The sequence below is a fragment of the Fukomys damarensis genome, unplaced genomic scaffold (assembly GCF_012274545.1).
Source record: "Fukomys damarensis isolate Sample0158 unplaced genomic scaffold, DMR_v1.0_HiC HiC_scaffold_7, whole genome shotgun sequence".
NCBI classification, from domain to species: Eukaryota; Metazoa; Chordata; class Mammalia; order Rodentia; family Bathyergidae; genus Fukomys; species Fukomys damarensis.
In genome coordinates this window covers 9,283,384-9,302,926 of record NW_022900919.1, presented here as the reverse complement: position 1 = coordinate 9,302,926, position 19,543 = coordinate 9,283,384, and the positions used below count along the sequence as shown (strand labels likewise).

Genomic DNA, 19,543 nt, shown 5'->3' with positions numbered 1-19,543 from the left:
AATGGATAAAGAAGTTGCGGGTTTTCTATGAAATGGAGTACTACTCGGCCATAAAGAATGAGAAGCTAGAGTCATTCATAGAAAAATGGATGCATATTGAGGCCATGCTCTTAAGTGAAATAAATAGGACACACATGTAAATACTGAATAATTTCTCTGGTGTGAAAAACTAAAAGTGTAAATAAGACCCAAATTGTATAATTGCTTATGTGAAATAGGAAGGAAAGGGCTAAAGGTGTAGGGGAAGTGGGAAGGGTAGGGGAAAGGAAAGAAGGGAAAAGAAAAAAATACGAGAAAAGGAAAAAATGGAAACAAAGTCTTTGCAAATGGAGGAGGGTTCAGGGGGTGAGGGAGGGCAGGGGTAAGGGGAAAAAATGAGAACCAAGACCTGTCATGCAAAGGTACAAGATCCCAATGATGAATGTGACTTTATTGTATACCTAAAATGTACCAATAAAAAAAAAAAAAAAAAAAAAAAAAAAAAAAAAAGAAGAAGAAGAAGAAGAAGAATGAACTTCTGGAATCTTCCAGAACTGCCCACAATTGGCTTGGTGGACTGGGGGGACGACACTCCCCCCTGAAGAGAGCTCACTCTTAAACCAGCACTTTCTCGGCTGTTCTAGTCCTGGAGCTAGCACCATGAGGAAGTCAAAAGTCCACAGGGCCTGAGGCCTTTGTCTCCTCCAACACCGGAGGCTCAGAGCCACAGAAGCTGGGAGTTAGGAGGTGGGAGTTGGAAGAGCTCTCACCACAGCCCCACCACCTCCACCAGGACGGCGAGCACCCCCAGCCCATGGCTTCCTTCCCTTCCAGATCCCTCAGGTCAGCAGTCTCACGGGCAGCCCGGCCTCCTCCTCTTTCGCTCCACATTCCTGATCGTTCTTATTTTCTACTTCCTCTCCAAGGCAGTGCTCCTGAAATCAGGAAAGAATCCACAGGAGTTCCAATTAAACACAGTGAGGAAGTCATCGCGGATGGGCAGGGCTGGACACTTAGCTGAAAGGACCTGGCTGGTCCCCACACTCTGTGCTGAGGTTGAAGATGAGACAGCAAGTTCGAGAACCCTGGCTGGCAGCAGGAAAACTATGTTTTGTACCTAAGATGTAAATTTACTAAACGGAATCACGGGGAGCCCAGTGCAAGGAGATCTGAGAAAGGCACGAAAAGGAAGCCATCCAGCTGTTCCTCCCTATCCCGGGCTTCCGCACCAACAAATTCAACCAAACATGAAATGAAAATATTCCCCCAGGGCTGGGGACTTAGCTCAGTGGTTCCACTGCCTGCCTCGAAAGCACAAGGTCCCAAGTTTGATCCCTGGTACAAAAACAAAAAAAGAAAATATTCCCCCAAAACACTACATCTATACTGAGTATGCAGACTTGACTTCCTGCCCTTATTCCCTAAGCAATACAGATAACAACTGCATGCATAGCATTTGCAGGGTACTAGGCATTCTGTGTGACTCAGGGATGAGTGTACAGGACGTCTGCACAGGCTCCAGGCAGATACGATACATTTGATATAAAGGACTCAAGGATCAGGGATTTAGCTCAGTGGTTCCACCTTCTGCCTCACAAGCACAAGGTCCCGATTGAGTTCAATGCCTGGTACAAAAAAAAAAGGACTCGAGCATCTGAAGATTTTGGCATCCATGGGGCCCTGGACTGGTTCCCTAAGAATGCTGAAGGATGACTATACTTTAGAAGTTGGGGAGGGTCGGGGACTTAGCTCAATGGTTCCACTGCCTGCCTCGCAAGTGCAAGGTCCCAAGTTCAAACTGTGGTACCAAAAAAAAAAAAAAAAAAAAAAAAAGTTGGGATTTTATGCTTGAGTGTTCAGATGTCCCAGACACACACCTGTGGGCAGTGCAATAGCCCAGGTACTTGTCCCTTCTTCTAAGGGCCTTCAGGGTTTCAAAGTGAGGACTCAGTTTTCCAACCTGGTGGGTGTAGCCCACCTTTCTGTTGCAAATCAAAGAGAATGAAAGCCCCCTTCCTGCCAGATGGGCAGAACTAATGTCAGACTCGATGCAGCCTTCTAAGTCAGTGCAGTCCTTTCTCAGACATTTGATGGCTTCGATATTGAATCTCTCTCCTAGAACAATCTACCGAGTGAGCAGTATTCCTGCTTGGAACCACCCTTATCTACACACTCCACCCTCTCGTGTAGGAAAGGCAGCAAGCACACCTGGGAAATTCCACACCTAGCTCACTAATGGAGAAGGCCATGGGGCACAGTAAAGACGTGTCATCCCACAACGTACAGTTAGTTGTCACATTTTAGAGTTCAAAATAAGTATTTATTCTTTACGGATGTGACACCAAAGGTTTTTTTGTATGGGCAAGGTCTGGCTTGGCTCTAGGAAAACCTACAGTCTTATAAAATGCTAAACACACAAGCGACTAAAAAATACCCTACAACTTCACTCTACACTCGCTTTGGGTCCTGCTAAAGCCTAATGCTGTATTCCACTTTCTAGCAATCTGGGCTTGATAGATGGGGAGGAATTTTTCTTGATTTTGTTCCACCTGAAAGATGCCGGTCCATAGAAGAATGTGAAATTTTAAAATTTCACCATTTCCTTAATGATGTAAGGCTGCAGTCGATTCCCATGTGTTCTCTGTTTCTTTTTGGCTTCCTTAGTTTTTCTGGCTCACAGAGAGGACCGGGAGAAGTCTAATTACGAAGTTGTTCCTCATTCCACCCCTTCTCCCCACCCATGACTTGGAGATTCTAGGCATAAACCAATGCACCCCGCTGCCACCAGCGAGAAGCCCAGAGAGAGCTGTCTAGGAAGCTGCCTTGAAGGTTCGCACTTTGGCTTCATGGAACAAGGACACGATGGCTAAGGAGACAAGAAAGTGTGGGTGACACATCTGCACTCCACAGTCTTCTCCGTTAGTGAGCTGCCCGGGTCTGGAATTTCCCAGGTGTGCTGCCCTTCCTAAGCAAGAGGCCGGGATACATAAACAGGGTGATTCTAAGGGGTGGGACAAGGGAGAGATCAGTAATACACCAGGGGTTCAGATGGATTCAAATGGATTGGAAGTTCATAGATGGACTGGAAGTGGATAGATGGCCCCAACCCCAGTCCATCTTCTTGACTTTCACTTGAACCCTGGCGACCCTGTTCTCCCGAGGACAGGAAGAGATGCCAAGAAACACAAAATGGTGGTTCCTCTCAAGAATTCATAAGATGGAACTGGGATCTGTTTTTCCAATATTCCATCACTGAATGGAATTGGTTTTCCAGGTCTTTCTCAGGCTCTACCCTGGTCATTGCTGTTTACTCATAAGAAAGTCCACGTTACCATATGTGACAGTTAAGTTTGATTGTGTCACCCGGACTGGCTTGGAAGCCACCAGGGCATGGGTGGAGCACACCTCTGGGTGCACCAGGCTAGGTCATGGAGGCACGGCCTTGGGTACTGGGTCCTCTACCTGCTTCACCAACCTGCTGCTCCCCACTCTGCTTCCTGGCTGCCAAGAACTAAGCAGTTTTACTTGGTCATGCCTTTCCACCATGATGTTCCCGCTTTACAGCCTGCTGAAACCATGAGCTAAATTAACCTCTCCCGGCTGACGAATACACCGTGTTCATGCAGCCTTCCTCCCCCTCCTGCAAAATCTTGTCCTACTGTGCACTTCCCGAGCCCACTCCCTAAAATCCTTGGAGCAGGAGGGGTAGTTCCCATCCCTAGGAGAAAAAGTACGGTTTTGCATCTGAGCTGAAGAAACACATGTGACACATTTTAAAACTAAAGAATAAATGAACTATTTTATTGTTACCTACACTGGAAAAATTTTAAGATTTTTTTTTTACAGAGATGTCTAAATAAAAAAATAGTTGATTTGGCAAAACTGACTTCTAACCATTTCAAAATGCCCAAATACTGTAGTTCTCTCTGATACACAGAGTTTTTAATGTCACACACTAGTAGTTGATACTGTATTTATTATAGATGAGTTCCGAGCTCCATCAGCCCTATTCACTACTATATCCCTAACACCTAGGAAAGTGCCTGGTATATTTCAGTACTCTATTAACAGTTACCAAGTGAGATTAACAAAGGAGTATGTGAGTGACTCAATGGTGAATGAAGTAGGTGATCCATTATCAATCTTCCACCTTCTCTGACGTTTTCACATGTTGTGAGCTAAAGCATGCTAACTGGTATCAAAGGCCTACTTGTATTTTAACAGTTTAAGAGAACTTTTTAAAATGAATCCGCTCCTCCTTGTCAAGCCTAAGTATCTTAAGGATCAACCTCACCCTCAGGACTCAGTTCACCAGGACTCAGTTGTGGGTTGCAGTATACAACAGTGGACACTAGAGGGAGCCACACAACTTGTCAAAGAGATGTGTAAGGCTAAAACCTAAATTAAAAAATTAAGTCAGTGTGCCTTGGCAGCACAATGCAGCACAATAAAACAGCCACTGCTGCTGCGCCGTGTAATGTTCAGCCACTCACCAGAACAAGCCGGAAAAAGTTTAGAAATTAACTTTTGAAAAGCCAGCCCACCTCCCATCTCAAATCGCCCACATCTCTTTTGTGCACAACCCCTCCAGTTTAAAAGACTAAGCATGAATGGAAGAACAGTGTTTCCCCATGGAAGACAACTAAATCTATGAAAAAATTCACCTGGAGAAAATAAATGGCAAAATTGTGAACCTATAGGAGAGAAAAAATAAGATGGTAAGGCAGTGCACAATTATTTCCTATCTCCAGCAACATTTCTGCAAAATAACTTTTCACTGTTGACTTCAATTTCACCCCCTACAGTAAAGGAACTTAAGGCATGTGCAGGCTGACCAGAAAAATCACGTCCGACGGAATTATGATCCTATTGGTCAAGTTCCAAAGGCCCTGTGTGTAACTGAGTGTAGGAAGACATCTCCCATCAACTCTTTCTCTCAAAATGTCTGAAAAATCTGTAAATGTTTTCAGAGCCATTATAAGCTACAGATGTTATCAACAGTCAGGATTGTGAAGATTTTAAAAGACCTAGTCCACGCATGAGGCTGCTTCAAAAATGGGTTTTTTTAAATATATGCAAGGAAACCAAATTTCCCTTTGAAATGTAAAATGTTCATGTCTTATTCACAGTAAGAAGCAATCAGCTCCACTAGGGTTTTTGTTTAGTGGTCTATTTCCACAGCACATGAAATTGTAAGAAGCCTCCAAAATAAGTCAGAAATAAAAGGACAAGAGACAGAACTTCACAAACAAGTCCAGAAAGGACCTCTAAGAAACCCTTACTAATTGAAAGCTAAAATTAAGTAGCTCCATGAGATATGCATGTGGGGAAAAGAAGATTCTGGAATGTGCTTTATTGGGTGACCTGGGGGAAAATCTCATCTGCTAACACTCGTTGGATTCCACGAAGGGAGAAAGAGATTAGGAACCCAGAAAGTGCAGAGCACCTGTGACTGCATTTGAAGCCCTCACTCACCAACTTGGAAAAACCTGAGGTGTCAGCACCAACTGACATGATGGTTACAAGATGGTGCTGGTTGACTGAAAACCCTCCTAAGTGAATTAAAATCCTGACTGCCGGCCCTGGGGGAGACAGGAGGTGTGGGTGAAACTGAGAACTAGCCCCAATTTATACAAGGAGTGAAAGACCCTGACTTACGAGTAATTTTTAATTCTAAAGTTTTCCTACTCTAATTATATCCTCATTATAATGATGGCCCTTCTTCCTTCAAGGGACTCAAGCTTGCTTCTGGAACATTCTCCGTGGAAGTCTTCTCATTTGCTTGAAAGTGAGAGTTGGTGAATCTCAGAGTGAATTGAAGTGACAGGTTTGGCATCTGATTCCCAGCTCGGCTTCCTCTGACCAGACCACACTCATTCCCAGCTCTTGAACTAAGTCCCGGTGGAATTCTCCAGGAGGAAGCCATCTCCCCAATTAGGCAAAAGCATCCTCCTCCCTGCTCACCCACTCCAGCCCCTGAGGTTTCCACATTCCCAGATGCAATCCGTTTTCTTTTTCCTTTCCCAGCCAAGAAACTGTGGAGTCCACAACAAAGGCCGTGGCCTCGTTTGTGAAGTTCGCTGTAAACTCACACCGCTGGTCAGCTCAGTGCCCAGAGAGGCGGACTGGCTTCCCTTTCGTTCCTAACTCAGTGCCACAGGGCAAGTCACTCAAGCACCTCATTAGGATCACAGTCACAGCCCTGCCACGGCCTCCTTCCCCAGTGCCTGTTCACCCCATTAATAGCTGTAAAGATCCAGTAAGCATTCTAGTTGAAAGGCACCACAAAAGCAAAATCTATCACTGTTATCATCAATAAACTCCAAGACACTCTTTCCTGTCACCATCCAAGGTAGATCAGTCACCCACCTCGGTCCATCAGCCCCCTAATGAGCCACCTACAGCCACAGAAATGTCCAAGACCGACACTGACGGGAACTCGAGTTCCAGGAGGGAAAAAGAGCCACTGCTTTAATTTGAGAGTCAGTTTAAACCATCAGAACCTCCCGGGATCACAGCCACCAGGGCACCTGCAGCCTAGAAACGTCCCGGCTCCCACCCTGCCCCCAGGAGGCCTGCTGCTTGAGACCCAACCCCATCCCGGAGCGGGGAATAACGCTGACTGAAAGCAGCTTGGAAGTATAGAGAGAAGTGGGTCTCGCTACTCAAAGAGCATCTCAAGTCCTGCCTTCCTTTGGGACCCACCATGGAGGCCCTGTCCTCTTCCCTTACAAACAGCTCCATTCAAAATTCCCACTGACAAAGTCACCACCGCTCTGTCTGGAAGAACCCAGAATGGAAGACGGGGGCCTGGCCATCAGGGAGGAAATAAATAACAACACGGCCATAGGGCACACACCACACTGCCACCGAAAAGGAGAAAAGCGACACTAGAACGTCATCTGTGAGATGCTGCTTTTTACGTGGGTGTGTTTTCCTCCAAAGAAGACAGGGATGGGACCCTTGTTGGTCATAGCAAACGTTGGGGGGTCTGGAATTTTCACCCATGGGCATACATTACCTGTTCAAAATATTGCTTGCAACTAACTAATCTTCAGCCAAACACAGGAAACTGACCTTAGAAGTGTAGGGGGTCTGATCTAGTTGCAGAAGGGAAGCCCTTAGTCTTGGAGAGATTCTCATTGCTAAACAGGTGGCGATCTTTCTGAGCAAGACAGATGGCAAAGTCGGCTTCATTCAGGAAGGAAATGCAGAAAAAGATGCGAGCAGCCAGGTCTTGCTCCCTCCTTCCTTCTTGGCGGAAGCCTCACAGAAACAGCATCCGCCAATATGGGAGTTCATCTGTACCAGATACCGACGTTGGGAATCGCCAGAGCAAAGGGCACTGTACTTGGTCCCACTCACCATCCCGAAGTCCTACCTGCTGAAGCTGAATCTGGAGCCAGATGTTGATGCGCTGGTCCAAGGTCCCAGGGGCCTTCACCTCCCACAGGCGCCCCCGCTGCTCGGGACAGGCCAACAGGAAGTGCCTGCAGACTGAGGGGAGACCGCGCATGCGTCAGGAAGACCCCGCATCACCCCGCCCAGCTCTCTCTGGTGTCTCGACCGATCGTGGCCCTCGTCCAGCTCCTCCTGCCATGGCCCTTCACCCCCGGCAAGCTGCTCTGATCTCTGCTGCACTCGGCACTTGCTCACCAGCGTCCCCTGGACACTGAAGCCTTACCCACCCAGCAAGCTGTGCTCTCATTTCCATCCATCCCGTGCGCATTTCATTTCAAAGATACAATCCCCTTTGATATCCGACAGGGGAGATTCCAGAACCCGATGAAGGCACGCAAATCTGAGCAGGCCACACTCGTGTGTGATGGCAGGTATAATTAGGAACACCCTCCTATACATTTAAATCAACTCTAGACGAGCTTCAGTCCCCTTACACAATGTAAATGCTGTATAAATAGTGGTGACACTATGCTGTTAACAGAACAACGGCAAGGGGAAAGTCTGTATGTGTTCGGTAAAGACATATTTTTTTCCAAATGTTTTCAATCCATGCCTGGTTGAATCCATGAATTTAGAAGGTACAGATATGGAAGGTCCACTTTATCATGGACCAGGTGGCTTAAACAACAAAATTTTCTCACAGTTTCAAAGCTAGATGTCACGGGTTGGGAGTGGGCAGTCTTGGATGCCAGTGCCTGACTACAGGTAAATGGGCAGCTGCTCTGGCCCTGCAGGGGTCTGTGGGGTCCTCATTAAGACCTCTTCTAGTTTTTGTAGGGTACAAGACAAAAGCAAAGGCAGAAGCCTATAGAACGCGATGCTAACCATTTCAAAGTGTGCCCTCCTCCTTGCCTGGCAAATACAACTTATTAACAACAGAGAAAGCCAGTGTCCAACTTAAAATTCTCGGACTCCTGCGGTTCTCCATCAGAAAGTGGCTACACAGGAGAGCTGGCTTCTCCCCGACCCTGTTCCCTCCCCTCCTCAAGGGGGCGCTGCACACAGAGGGGAAGGCTGACCCACCCTCCATCTGCAGCCACCAATAGCTGCCCAGGGCCCTAACAGTGTGCAGATGGGTGCCATGTCTGCCCCACGAGCACAGGCACAGGGACGAGGTGCAGTCAGCCCCAGACAGCCACTGGTGGGAATCTGCGGTTCTGCCACCCTGAGTTTGGTTCAGAAGGAGCAGGGAGGGCTCAGAGGGCACATCTCCTGGGCCTGGTGTCCTTGTCCCCTGCAGGGAGATGCAGACGGAAAAGGGCTGCAAGCACAGGAAACAGCACAAAAGAAGGAGAAGACTACCAAATAAAAGCCTGCCTGGGAGGGTGGGTGGCTGAACCCCCATGAGACCAACTGTGATTCACAATCAGCACCTTCAGCTCTTTCTCTGCAGAGGGAGACAAAGGAAGGGCAGCTGTTCCCTGGAGAACAGGATCCTAGGCCCCCACTTTCAAGACAACTGAGAGCTCAAAGTGGCCTGAACTGGGAGGTCAACCTGCTCCAACAGAGGTCTCAGAATTGACAGGAGAATGAGAGGCTGGCAGGATGCGGGTATCCAGAGGACCTGCTGCCAGGCCACCGGGCCTGCCCTGCACCTGACAGTGAGCTCCCCACACAGGAAGCCTGGGGCACGCACTAGAGAAATCCAAGGCTCTCGAGTTTAATAATAGCCTGAGGGTTTGAAAAATACAAAGGAATAACTAAACCCACTTAAGGGAAAGTGTGTTTTTCACCTGCTTTTCTTTGCAACTTCAGAGCAACAGAATTTTCCTTGCTGTTCCTAACTTTCCCCTCCTATCCATTGTTCTTGCCATACCAGAAGGACCCTGGAAACTAAAGAGTAAAGATGTGAAAACATTTGTGTGAAAGGAGAGAGGCAGGGCCCAGAGAGGGGTGGGTGTGCTTCATGGGAAGCAGGGGGCCCAGAGAGGTGCTCTCAGCCTTGTCCACCCTTATTGATTTAGTGTGATGTTTAGCAGCTGAGTTTTTTATCTTGCTCTGGCAAATATGTACAAAGAATGTAAAGAACTTAGCAAGGGATCCAACAGGGTGATCATAGAGGAAGGAGAGTGAAAGAAAGCATCAGAGGTGATGGAAGCTTCCACTCTCTCCTGCCTGCCTTCCCCAAGCTCCTGGGCTCTCCTGCAGCTTCTATTTCAAAGGACAAAGTGATATACTCTAAGCTTCAAATGAAACAGTGGGAGGGTCCCAAGGCAGTTCTCTGGAATCTCCTCCTGCCTGAGGTTGCTGCTTTGTTTCTGATTATAAACACTCCTCAGCCTCAATAAACCCACTGCAAATTCATAGCTTGACAGTGCACGTAAGACAAATGTGGGATGGCTCATGTCATTCACTGAACATCCATTTTCAAAAGAGAACTGGCAACACGGTCTACTGGAGAGTCACGGGTGTTTGCCCTGGTGATGCCATGGTGGGCGGCGTCCCGGGGCCCACAGCTGTGCCCAGCATCTCCAGAAATGGAATGGGACCATATATCCCAAGCCCAGGAAAAGATCAGAATTCAAAATTTGCAGTACACTTTCTACTGATTATGTACTGCTCTCACACCTTCATAAAGTTAAAAAAACAAAACTCCTTAGCCATCATGAGTTAAGGGAACCACTAACATTTTCAGATCCGATTATGTCTCAGGTTGAGAAAGGTTCATTTCCTGAGGTCCAGCACAAGGTTCTGTGCTGAAGCCACGAGAGGCTTCTTAGAAGGAAAGAAAAACTGAGGGCTGCATGTGCCTGGGGCTCCCAGGAGATTCCCACCCCAGAATTGCCTGGAAAACACATGTCTCTTCATCGCCATCACCCAAATGCTCACACACAACACAAGGTGAGGTTACCCTGGAACATGGCAGGAGAAATTGGAGAGCTGACTCCCAAGGCCTCGTCTCTGGGGAAGGTGTCACAGAAGTCCCTCAGCATGGCTGTTCCCAGGCCTTGGCGGCGGTGTGCCCTTCTGACGAACACAGTATCGAAGACAGGCAACAGATAGCAGGCACCGGTGCTCTTGCTACACAGACTTCCTACAGGGAAAGCAAGACTCACACACCATTTCTTGGATTGGTTGGGGACCCACTAGGGTCCTGTGGGGTCCCTGCTCAGCCAGGGTCATTGGTCCCACCGGAGGTAGATTTAGCTTCACAAGACAAACAATCGACACTAAAGTAGCAGATCATTGCAAGCCACCAGTTTGCTAGTTGACCAATCTGTTTTCCTGTAAGACTTGTGTTATTAATTGCTACAGGGCAGCCACTGGACCACTGGACCACTGGACCAAAATGAGAAGGAAACCTGGAAGACTGAGCATAGCAATGTAGCTCATGTATCCAACCTCAAGACCTCACCTTTCAGCCAATGAAGATTATCTTGGAAACATCAAAATTCTCCCTGCAAGAATGAATCCTAAAGCCAGAGAACAAGGGCTGGGAGACCAACCCATCCCAACTCCAGGACATGGACTTGTATCAGTAACTCCAACATGGGCTCACAGTGCCCAATTAGGGCAAAAGGCATGTACCCCAAACAGACATAGCACCAGGTCCTGCTCCCAAAGAAACATTGATAATCCTGCTGCAGCACAGCAAGAGAAGCTCCAGTTGGCCCCATCCCCCATTTTTTCCTTGAATTTAATTTTACTGCAACCAATGCTGACACCAGCACGGCTGCCATTTCTGCAATGAGAAGGTGACCTCAAAGCCAGTCACTTGTGGCAAAGACACGCAACCACTGTGGTGAAGTGTTTGCATACATGGCCAAAGTTATTTCCCTTCCTGTCTCCCTACCCTCGTGATTCTGAACCTCATCCCTTCAAGAAACAGAGTCTGCCTACCCTCCACTTCAATACAGGTTGGCATGTGATTCACTCTGAGCCACAGAATGAAGCAGAGTAACAACTCACCAGTTCTGAGCCTGGGCTTCATGGATCCAGTATCCCTCTAATGTCTCTGAGATAACCTACAAACCACCAAAGGAACAAGTCCAGACCAGCCTGATACCATGAAAGCAAAGTGGTTGGAACAGCCTTGTGGTCCCAGCCAACCTATAGCCAGCCCTAAGCAACAGGCCCAACTAGCCATCACTGTGGACACACAGGCAACATTAGAAAACCATCCAGCTGGCCCCCGCCTAAGTGCCAACCAAAAGAGTTGTTAGTTAAATGAACAGTTGTTACCTTATGCTGAAAATGAGTAAATAAACAATATATGTCCAACAAGGAAACAATTCACTTGAGATAGTAATTGTAAAATATTTGGGATTTTTGGCCTCATTGTGCTTGATAGTATCAACTTGATTGAAATTTCCATAACTTTAACTTGTAGATGCTGAGAACAAGGTTCCCCTAATGTGAAGTCTTCCAAAGTTAAGAATGTTTAGATTTAAATTAAGATGCAATTCTATTCAACATGGCACTAAGAAGAAGTAAATATTCAGGAATATATTTAACAAGAGAAGTGCAAGCCTGAAATACTGAAAACCACAGATTATGTGGAACAAATTAAAGTTCTAAGTAAATACAGAAAAATTCTATGTTAGTCAATCGGATAACTCAAAACTGTTGACAATTCTTCACAAGTTGATCTGTAAGTCAACGCCAGCTCTATCAGAACCCCAGCAGGCTTTTTGGTAGCAATGTATAAGCTGATACTAAAATTTATATGAAGTGTAAAGTCTCTGAAATAATCAAAACAGTTTGGAAAAAGAAGAGCACAGTTGGATATCTTGTGCTACTCAGTTTCAAGACTTCATCAAGTATCAAGTTGAGTATCAAGTGTGATACTGGCACCTAGATACTCAAATAGACAGATGGAACAGAACTGAGAGTCTAGAAATAAACTCTTACACTTAGGTTTTCAACAAAGGTGCCAAGACAATTCAGTGGGGTAAGAATGATCTTTTCCATCAGTGGTGCTGAAAAACTGGACATCCATATGGAAAATAATGAATCTAGAGGTAGACTTTACACTCTTCACAATAATCATCATGAAACACATCATAGACCCAAATGTAAATGCAAAACCATAAAACTCCCAAAAGATAACATAGGGGAAAATCTAAATGAGCTCAAGTATGGCAATAACTTTTTAAATAGAACACCAAAGGCATGATCCATGAAAGAAAAAATTGGTAAGTTGGAATTGATTAAAATATAAACTTTCTGCTCCGTGAAAGACACCATCCAAAGAACGAGAAAACCAACCACAGATGAGGAGAAAATATCTGCCAAAGATATGTCTGATAAAAAGAGACTGTTAGCCAAAATATATAAAGAATTCTTAAAATTCAATCAGAAAACCAAGAACCTGATCATAAAATGGGCAGAAAATACGAAAAGATGCCTCACCAAGAAGATATACAGATGACAAATAAGCACATAGAATGATCATTAGGCAACTGTGAATTAAAACAGTGAGAGGCGACCGCACACTTACTACAACAGCCAAATCCAAAGCATGGACAACACCAAAAGCTGGGAAGGACACAGAGCAACAGGAATTCTCATTCATTGCTAATGAAAGCACAAAATGGTACGGCTACTTTGCAAGGCAGCACAGCAGTTTCTTAACAAAACTAAATATACTTTCATCACATGATCCACCAATCATATTCCCTCGTATTTACCCCAAATAGTTGATCATTTATGTTCACACAAAAACCTGCATGCAAATGTTGACAGCAAAGTTCTTCACAATTGCCAGATTGTGAAAGCAACCAAGAGGTCCCTCAGTAGGTAAATAAATGAGCAACCTGTGAGACACCCAGACAATGGAATGTTATTCGGCATTTTAAAAAATGAGCTATTAAGCAATGAAAAGACACAGAGAAATTTTAAAGGCATTTTACTAAGTGAAAGAAGTCCATCTGAACAGGCACCATTTCAATGCCCAACATCCCAGTGTCCCATCAAGTCCGTGACATCCTGGAAAAGGAAAAGCTAAGGTTGCAATTTCTCAAAATGGTTATGTAGGTGGAGGTGGGGTGAGTCCATGGCACAGAGAGGAATTTTAGGGCAGAGAAACTACCTAGTACAATACTACATGTCATGAGACATTTGTGAAACCCACAAAATACACAACGTAAGAGTGAACCTAATGTAAACTATAGATTTTAGATAATAATAATGTGATTTTATAGGCTGAATTGTGTCTCCCTAACACTCACATGCTTAAGTTCAAACCCCCAGAATCTCAGAATATATGTTAGGACAGAACACTTTACCTAACGAGACCATTAGGGTGGGCCTTGATCCACTGTCAGTGGTGTCCTTGGAGAAAGAGGAAATTTGGGCACCAAGAAACACTCTGCATGTACAAGAAGAAAACAGAATGAGAAGGTGGCGACACAAACCAAGGAGCTAAGCTGTGGAAGAAATCAAATGTAATGGCACAGTAATCTTTGAATTCCAGCCTCCAGAACTAAGAGAAAAATCAAGTTTTGTTGTTTAAACCACCAGGCTGCGGTATTTTATCATGAGATTCCTAACAGATAGAAAGAAGATTGATAGACAGACAGATAGACAGACAGATATCAATATTGGTTCATAGATTATAAATTTGCCACAACTAATATCATAAGTTAATAATAGAGGAAACAGGGACCTATATTATCCTCAATTTTTCTGTAAACCTAAAACTGCTCTAAAAATGATGCCAATTACCGCTTTAAAATATATCACAGGTTGAGGATATTGGATGCTTGCCTAGCATGTGTAAGATCCTGGGTTTGATCTCATCACAAAAACAAAAGAAAGTTACTTTTAAAATGTATCAGGTGAGTAGACTAGCAGAAAAGAGGAAGAGAATATGGGGAAGGGAAGAAGGAAGGGCTTGGGGTATAACAGAGAGGTGGAAGACTTAAGTATATAGTCTGCAGATATGAATATGGCAAAAGAAAACTCTATGCTATGTAATATGCACTAATAAAAACACACATAGAAAAATCAAAGCAAAAATAAGTATTAAGTGGTTCTTAAAATCAAGTTGGGCCCTTATCTCACATCTTTTGTAATAGATGCAATGCAGAAATTAATTCAAGATGGCTCTTAGACATAAATGCAAAGACTAAAACAATAAAGCTTCTGGGGGAAAAAATAAACAAATCTTAAAATCTTTGGGTTAGACAAAAAATTCTTAGATTCAACACCAAAAGCACATTCAATTGATGAATCTAACTTCAACAAAAATTTTTAACTTTTTCTTCAAAAGATGTAATTAAGAAAGCAAAAGCCAACCCATAGACCTCATGAAAATGTTTGCAAATCACATTTCTGATAAAATACTTACAATCAGAAGAAAGAACTCTTACCATAAGAAGAAAATAACCTGATTAAAAGTGCAAAGAAAACTTGAACAGACATTTCCTCAAAGACATTCACATGGGTAATTATTAATAAAAAGTTATTCAACATAATTCACCATTTGGGAAATGCAAGCTAAAACCACAATGAAATGCCACTTTGGGCTACTAGAGTGGCTAGAATAAAAAAGACAAGCAATACTAAGTTTTTGTCAAGCACATGGAGAAATCAGAACCTTCAAATAGTGCTGATAGAAATGTATAATGCTATTGCTGTGAAGCCGTGTGGTGATTCCTTAAAGTATTAAATGTAAGATCATCAAAAGACCCAGCAATCCTACTCCTAGGAACCTACTTGAGAAAATTAAACACATAGTACCATACAAAGGCGGGTGAGAGACTATTTATAGCCGCATTATTCATAATGGTCAAAAACTGGAAAACAATCCATCAAATGATAAATGCATAAGCCAAATACAGTTTGTTCACACAATAAAATATTATTCAACAATAAAAAGGAACAAAACACTAACACATGCTCCATTTTGTAGACCATTAAAAGCACCACAGTAAGTGGAAGAAGCCAAATCAAAAGACTAGATATATCATTCCATTTGGGTGAAATGTGCAGGAAAAAGCAAAAGGCACATCAGTGCTTGCCTAGGACTCAGATGGAAACAGACTGATATCAGACAACACCAATCAGGGTAATGGTAATGTCCTGGTATATTTGAGATCCAAAATGCCCCGAGGATGTTCACTGTGTGGAAAGGTTGGTTGCTATGGGCTTTTTTGGGAAGTGATTGGCTCATGAGGGCTCTAACATCATCACTGGGTTAATCCATCATGATATTGTTGGGAAACAGGAAGTAAGACCCACTTGAATGGATTGGGTCATGGGTGCTTGATGCTGTCTACCTTGACTGGCCCTCAGCTCCTTCCTCCTGGCTATTTCCTATCTCTCTCTGCTTCCTGGCAGGAATTAAGTGAGCAGTTTTCCTCCTCCGTGCCCTTCTACAGGGATGTTTCTTGCCGAATCATAAGCCTAAACACAATGGAGTACATTGACTATGGAATGAAACCTTGAGCCATAATAAACCTTTCCTCATTTAAGTTGTTTTTCCAAGGTGTTTTGTCACAATGATGAAAAGCTGACTAGCGCATGTTCTAATGCTGGATTTTGCTGATAGAACCCTCTAAAATTTCTAAGTAACTGAATTATACACTTACAACTGGGAAAATTTAGGGCTATAACATTCCATTTCAACAAAACTGATTCTAAAATGATATAATGAGAACATGAGCAGTAAGTGGTGATAATTCATAATAATTTATTATATATTCTATAAAGAACTAAAAGAGAGCAATTTGAAGGCTCCTCACACAAAGAAATGATGAATGTTAAAAGAGATGAAAATGTTAATGATCCTGACTTGATCATTTCACATCAAATACATGTATCGGCTTCTCATACTATACCACATAAATATAATTTTGTATCAATATTTTAAAGATACAAGGAATTAATTTTTAAAGACTGTAACAAAGCAAGAATGAAAAGGAAACCAAACTAACTTAACACTGGGAACCTTGCAGAGCCCCTTTCCTGGGGGATCAGGGTCATCGCCAGGCTATGCTGATGTCACACGCCCTGACCCTCCCACTCCAATTTCCCTCAAGCCCATAACTCCAGTCTAACAATATAAAACATCAGCCAAGTGAAAATTAAGGGACCTTCTGCAGCTTGCCTGACCAATTCTTCTCAAAAGTGTCCAGACGAATGAATAAATAAATGACAAGGAAAAACCAAGAATGCTCACAGATTGGAAAAGGAGACTAGGAAGGCCTGGGGAGAACATGGTATCTCAGATCAGATCCTGGAGGAGAAGAAGGATATCGGTGGAAAGTTAACCAACATTAATGTCTTCGTTTGAATACTGTTCCATGGTTACGTGAGATGGAGACATTAGGGAAGGTGGCTAAGAGTACATAGGATCATTCTGAACTGTCTTTACAACTCTTCTAAAAACCTGAAATTCTCTCAAAACAAATAACTAAAGAAGAAGAAAAATTTATTCTACCAGCTTTTTCTAAAGGCTAATCATATGTTCTGGTTGGTCAAATAAAATCTGTCTTGCAACAGCAATTCCCAAAACCAATTCTTATTAACACCTAATTGTGACAAGGCCTGGGGCAATCAGCTGGCTGCCCTCAGACAGACTCTCTACTCCTAACCAGAATATAAAAATCCAAAGAAACAGCTGTGATGTTGACAGAGAGAACTTTTGTAAATAATCTAAAAACCTACCAAACTTTAGGAAAATGTAAAATGACTTCTGCTGTCTCTAACAGCAATCTGCTTTGTATAGTTTGAAATTAATAGACACTGGAGGCACTGACCATGAAGAGGGACATTTGGCCTCATCCCTAACTTTGAACACCCCTTTCCTGTGCACTAGAATAGAAAGCTAGATGAATCTTAAGGGAAACTCCCTAACTATAAGGAATTGTTGCATCTGAGTTAAAGTTAACTCTGGTTACTGTAATTTGTACATGGGTAATATGAACAGAGGAAATGAAATGTAACCAGCTGAATGAGATCATAGTTGTAAAACAAATACAGAAGGAAACTGCAACCCAGTCATGGTCGATCACTGGCACTGCCTTGTTGAATGCAATCAGCCCTTTGCTGGCAAAATAAACATTTTTATTTTACTTCCATTCAGCTTGTCTCTATGTGCGTGTCACTTGCCAATTCCTTCCACAAGACTGTCACACGGAATAGTGGGGAGGAACCCTAGTGGTGACCTCATCCATTCTACTCATTGCAGAGACAGGGCAACTAAGAGGGTCAAAAAGGTTACAGGCATAGAGGAACGGGACTTGGTTCCAGCTGTCCAAGAATGCCTCTGCTCAGCTCCCAGGGTATCTGCCAATCCAAAGCAAACAGAGAGCAGCGCATGCCACCAGTAGCTGGCAGCAGAGCCAAGAACCAAGATCTCTCAGTGCCCTTTGTGCTTCTTTCTGGTTACTTTGTGTCCAAAATCACCCTAATTGACTACACAGGTTTTCTCTACAGCTAACAACTCTTTGAAGGAAAGATTAAAACATATTCCAGAGGTGTACTTTCCAAAATCAGAATAAAACTGCTATCTCTCAGATAGATTTCAATATCCAGAAAGACCTTGATGGAAGGATCATCAGTCCTGGAAAAGGGGCCATGGGGTGCAGGGTACAGAGGCCACACTTTATAGTGAGCACTGCAGGAAGCAAGGCGCCAAACGTAGGCCTCGTAACACACAGACCACTCAGGATTTCCATCCATGAGGCAACAGTAGGAAGGGCTGACTGAACTGTCAGCAGTGTGAGATGGTTCTAACCATAAATAATAACTGTAGAAAATGAGAAAGGCCAAAATGTAATGCACTGAAAGTCAGAATTTAAAAGACTAAACCAGAACAAAAGAAACTAAAAAAAAAGAGAGAGACAAAATGAAAACAAAGGTAGAAATTAATAAAATACACAGGAAGGGTTTTTTTCATTGAAAATGTGCTAAAGTGAAAAAGGAGACACAGTACCACAAGTATATGAGGAGAGGACTTTAAAATAGAAATACTACCAGAGATGTGGCAGTGATTTAAAAGGTAAGAGAATGTGCTAATTAAGTCAAAGATGAATTACAAAAACACATCCCTATAAAATTACAATTTACCAAAAATGGACGCAAGGGAAAATAGAAAGACTAAACAGTCCTATAAACATTAAAGGCTTAAATTAGTAATTAAAAACCCTTCCACATTGAACACAACAGAGATAGATTGTATAAAGAACACCTTTCAGAGAACAGAAAAATGGAGAACACTCCCTCTTTGGTCTATGTATACAGTGTAACCTTTTGAGGAAAAAGAAATAGCCAAAGGTAGGGAACCAGAAAAAGAAAAAGACAGCTAAGCATGCAGAAAAATGGATAAATAATAGCTAGTTGATGAACATTAATGACAAAAGAGTAAATGAATGTGAATGAATTAGATTCTAGATTCTAGATTGTATAAAGTTAACTGAACTCACCACGGGCACCTGGTATTTCTGCACCGTGATAGGACCTTCCTGGAGAAGCACGTGAATAACTTGGACCTAAGATGAAATCGTGATTGGTAACATGGATGCACAGTGCATATACAAGAGGGCTGTACCTCAACAGCCTAGGAAATCTGGACTGGGGAACCTCTCGGAGAATAAGGCAAAACCTACAAAAGAGTCAACAGTGAGATCCAAAGACTTCCCTTGAACAATAACACATTCCCCAAAATAAGTCAGAGAAAAAGAGGGAGAGGGTTAACTTAAGTGAAGATATGAGTGACTTCTTGCAATATCTGAGACAGAGCTCACAGATGGTCCACCAGAAAAAGATAGGGGCAGACAGCCAGAGAGTAATAGAGGAAATTATCTGCTTCAAAAAGGACATTTGACCAGAACGAAGAAGACAGAAGGCAGAAGATCGCACAGGTAAGTGGCAAGACATATATCACAATGCATTTCTCCGACCAGCTGTTTTGACAATCCAGATAGGGAACCGGCAAAGTTTTAGTGTGGATGATAGAGCACAAAGGAACCAAGTGCCCAACCAGTGTCAGCCCAGTTGTCAGTGAAGTTCATGTTGCAAAGCTTCTTTCACAGGGCTGTAGAGTACCTGCGTAGAGGAGAGCCTGCGTCACTGGATGTGTGTTCTTGAAGGGTCTTGAGGACCCAGTCCCATTCTCTCTCCCCTTGGCTTCCCAACCATGAGATGAGCATTTTCC

General features: G+C 43.6%; 1 protein-coding gene across 2 annotated transcripts in view; it reads right to left on the bottom strand.

Annotated features, from left to right (window-relative positions):
* Window positions 1-568: 568 nt before the first annotated feature.
* The window catches only part of Fam169b (family with sequence similarity 169 member B), a 51,427-nt gene continuing 32,452 nt past the window's right edge, over window positions 569-19,543 (bottom strand). For both annotated transcript variants that reach the window (XM_033760997.1, XM_033760998.1), the window contains exons 5-7: window positions 10,292-10,474; window positions 7,361-7,476; window positions 569-914 (exon numbers count right to left, since the gene is read on the bottom strand). In XM_033760997.1, coding sequence (XP_033616888.1) covers window positions 819-914; window positions 7,361-7,476; window positions 10,292-10,474 — 395 coding nt within the window. In that variant the 3' untranslated portion in view covers window positions 569-818. The remainder of the gene's footprint in view (window positions 915-7,360; window positions 7,477-10,291; window positions 10,475-19,543) is intronic.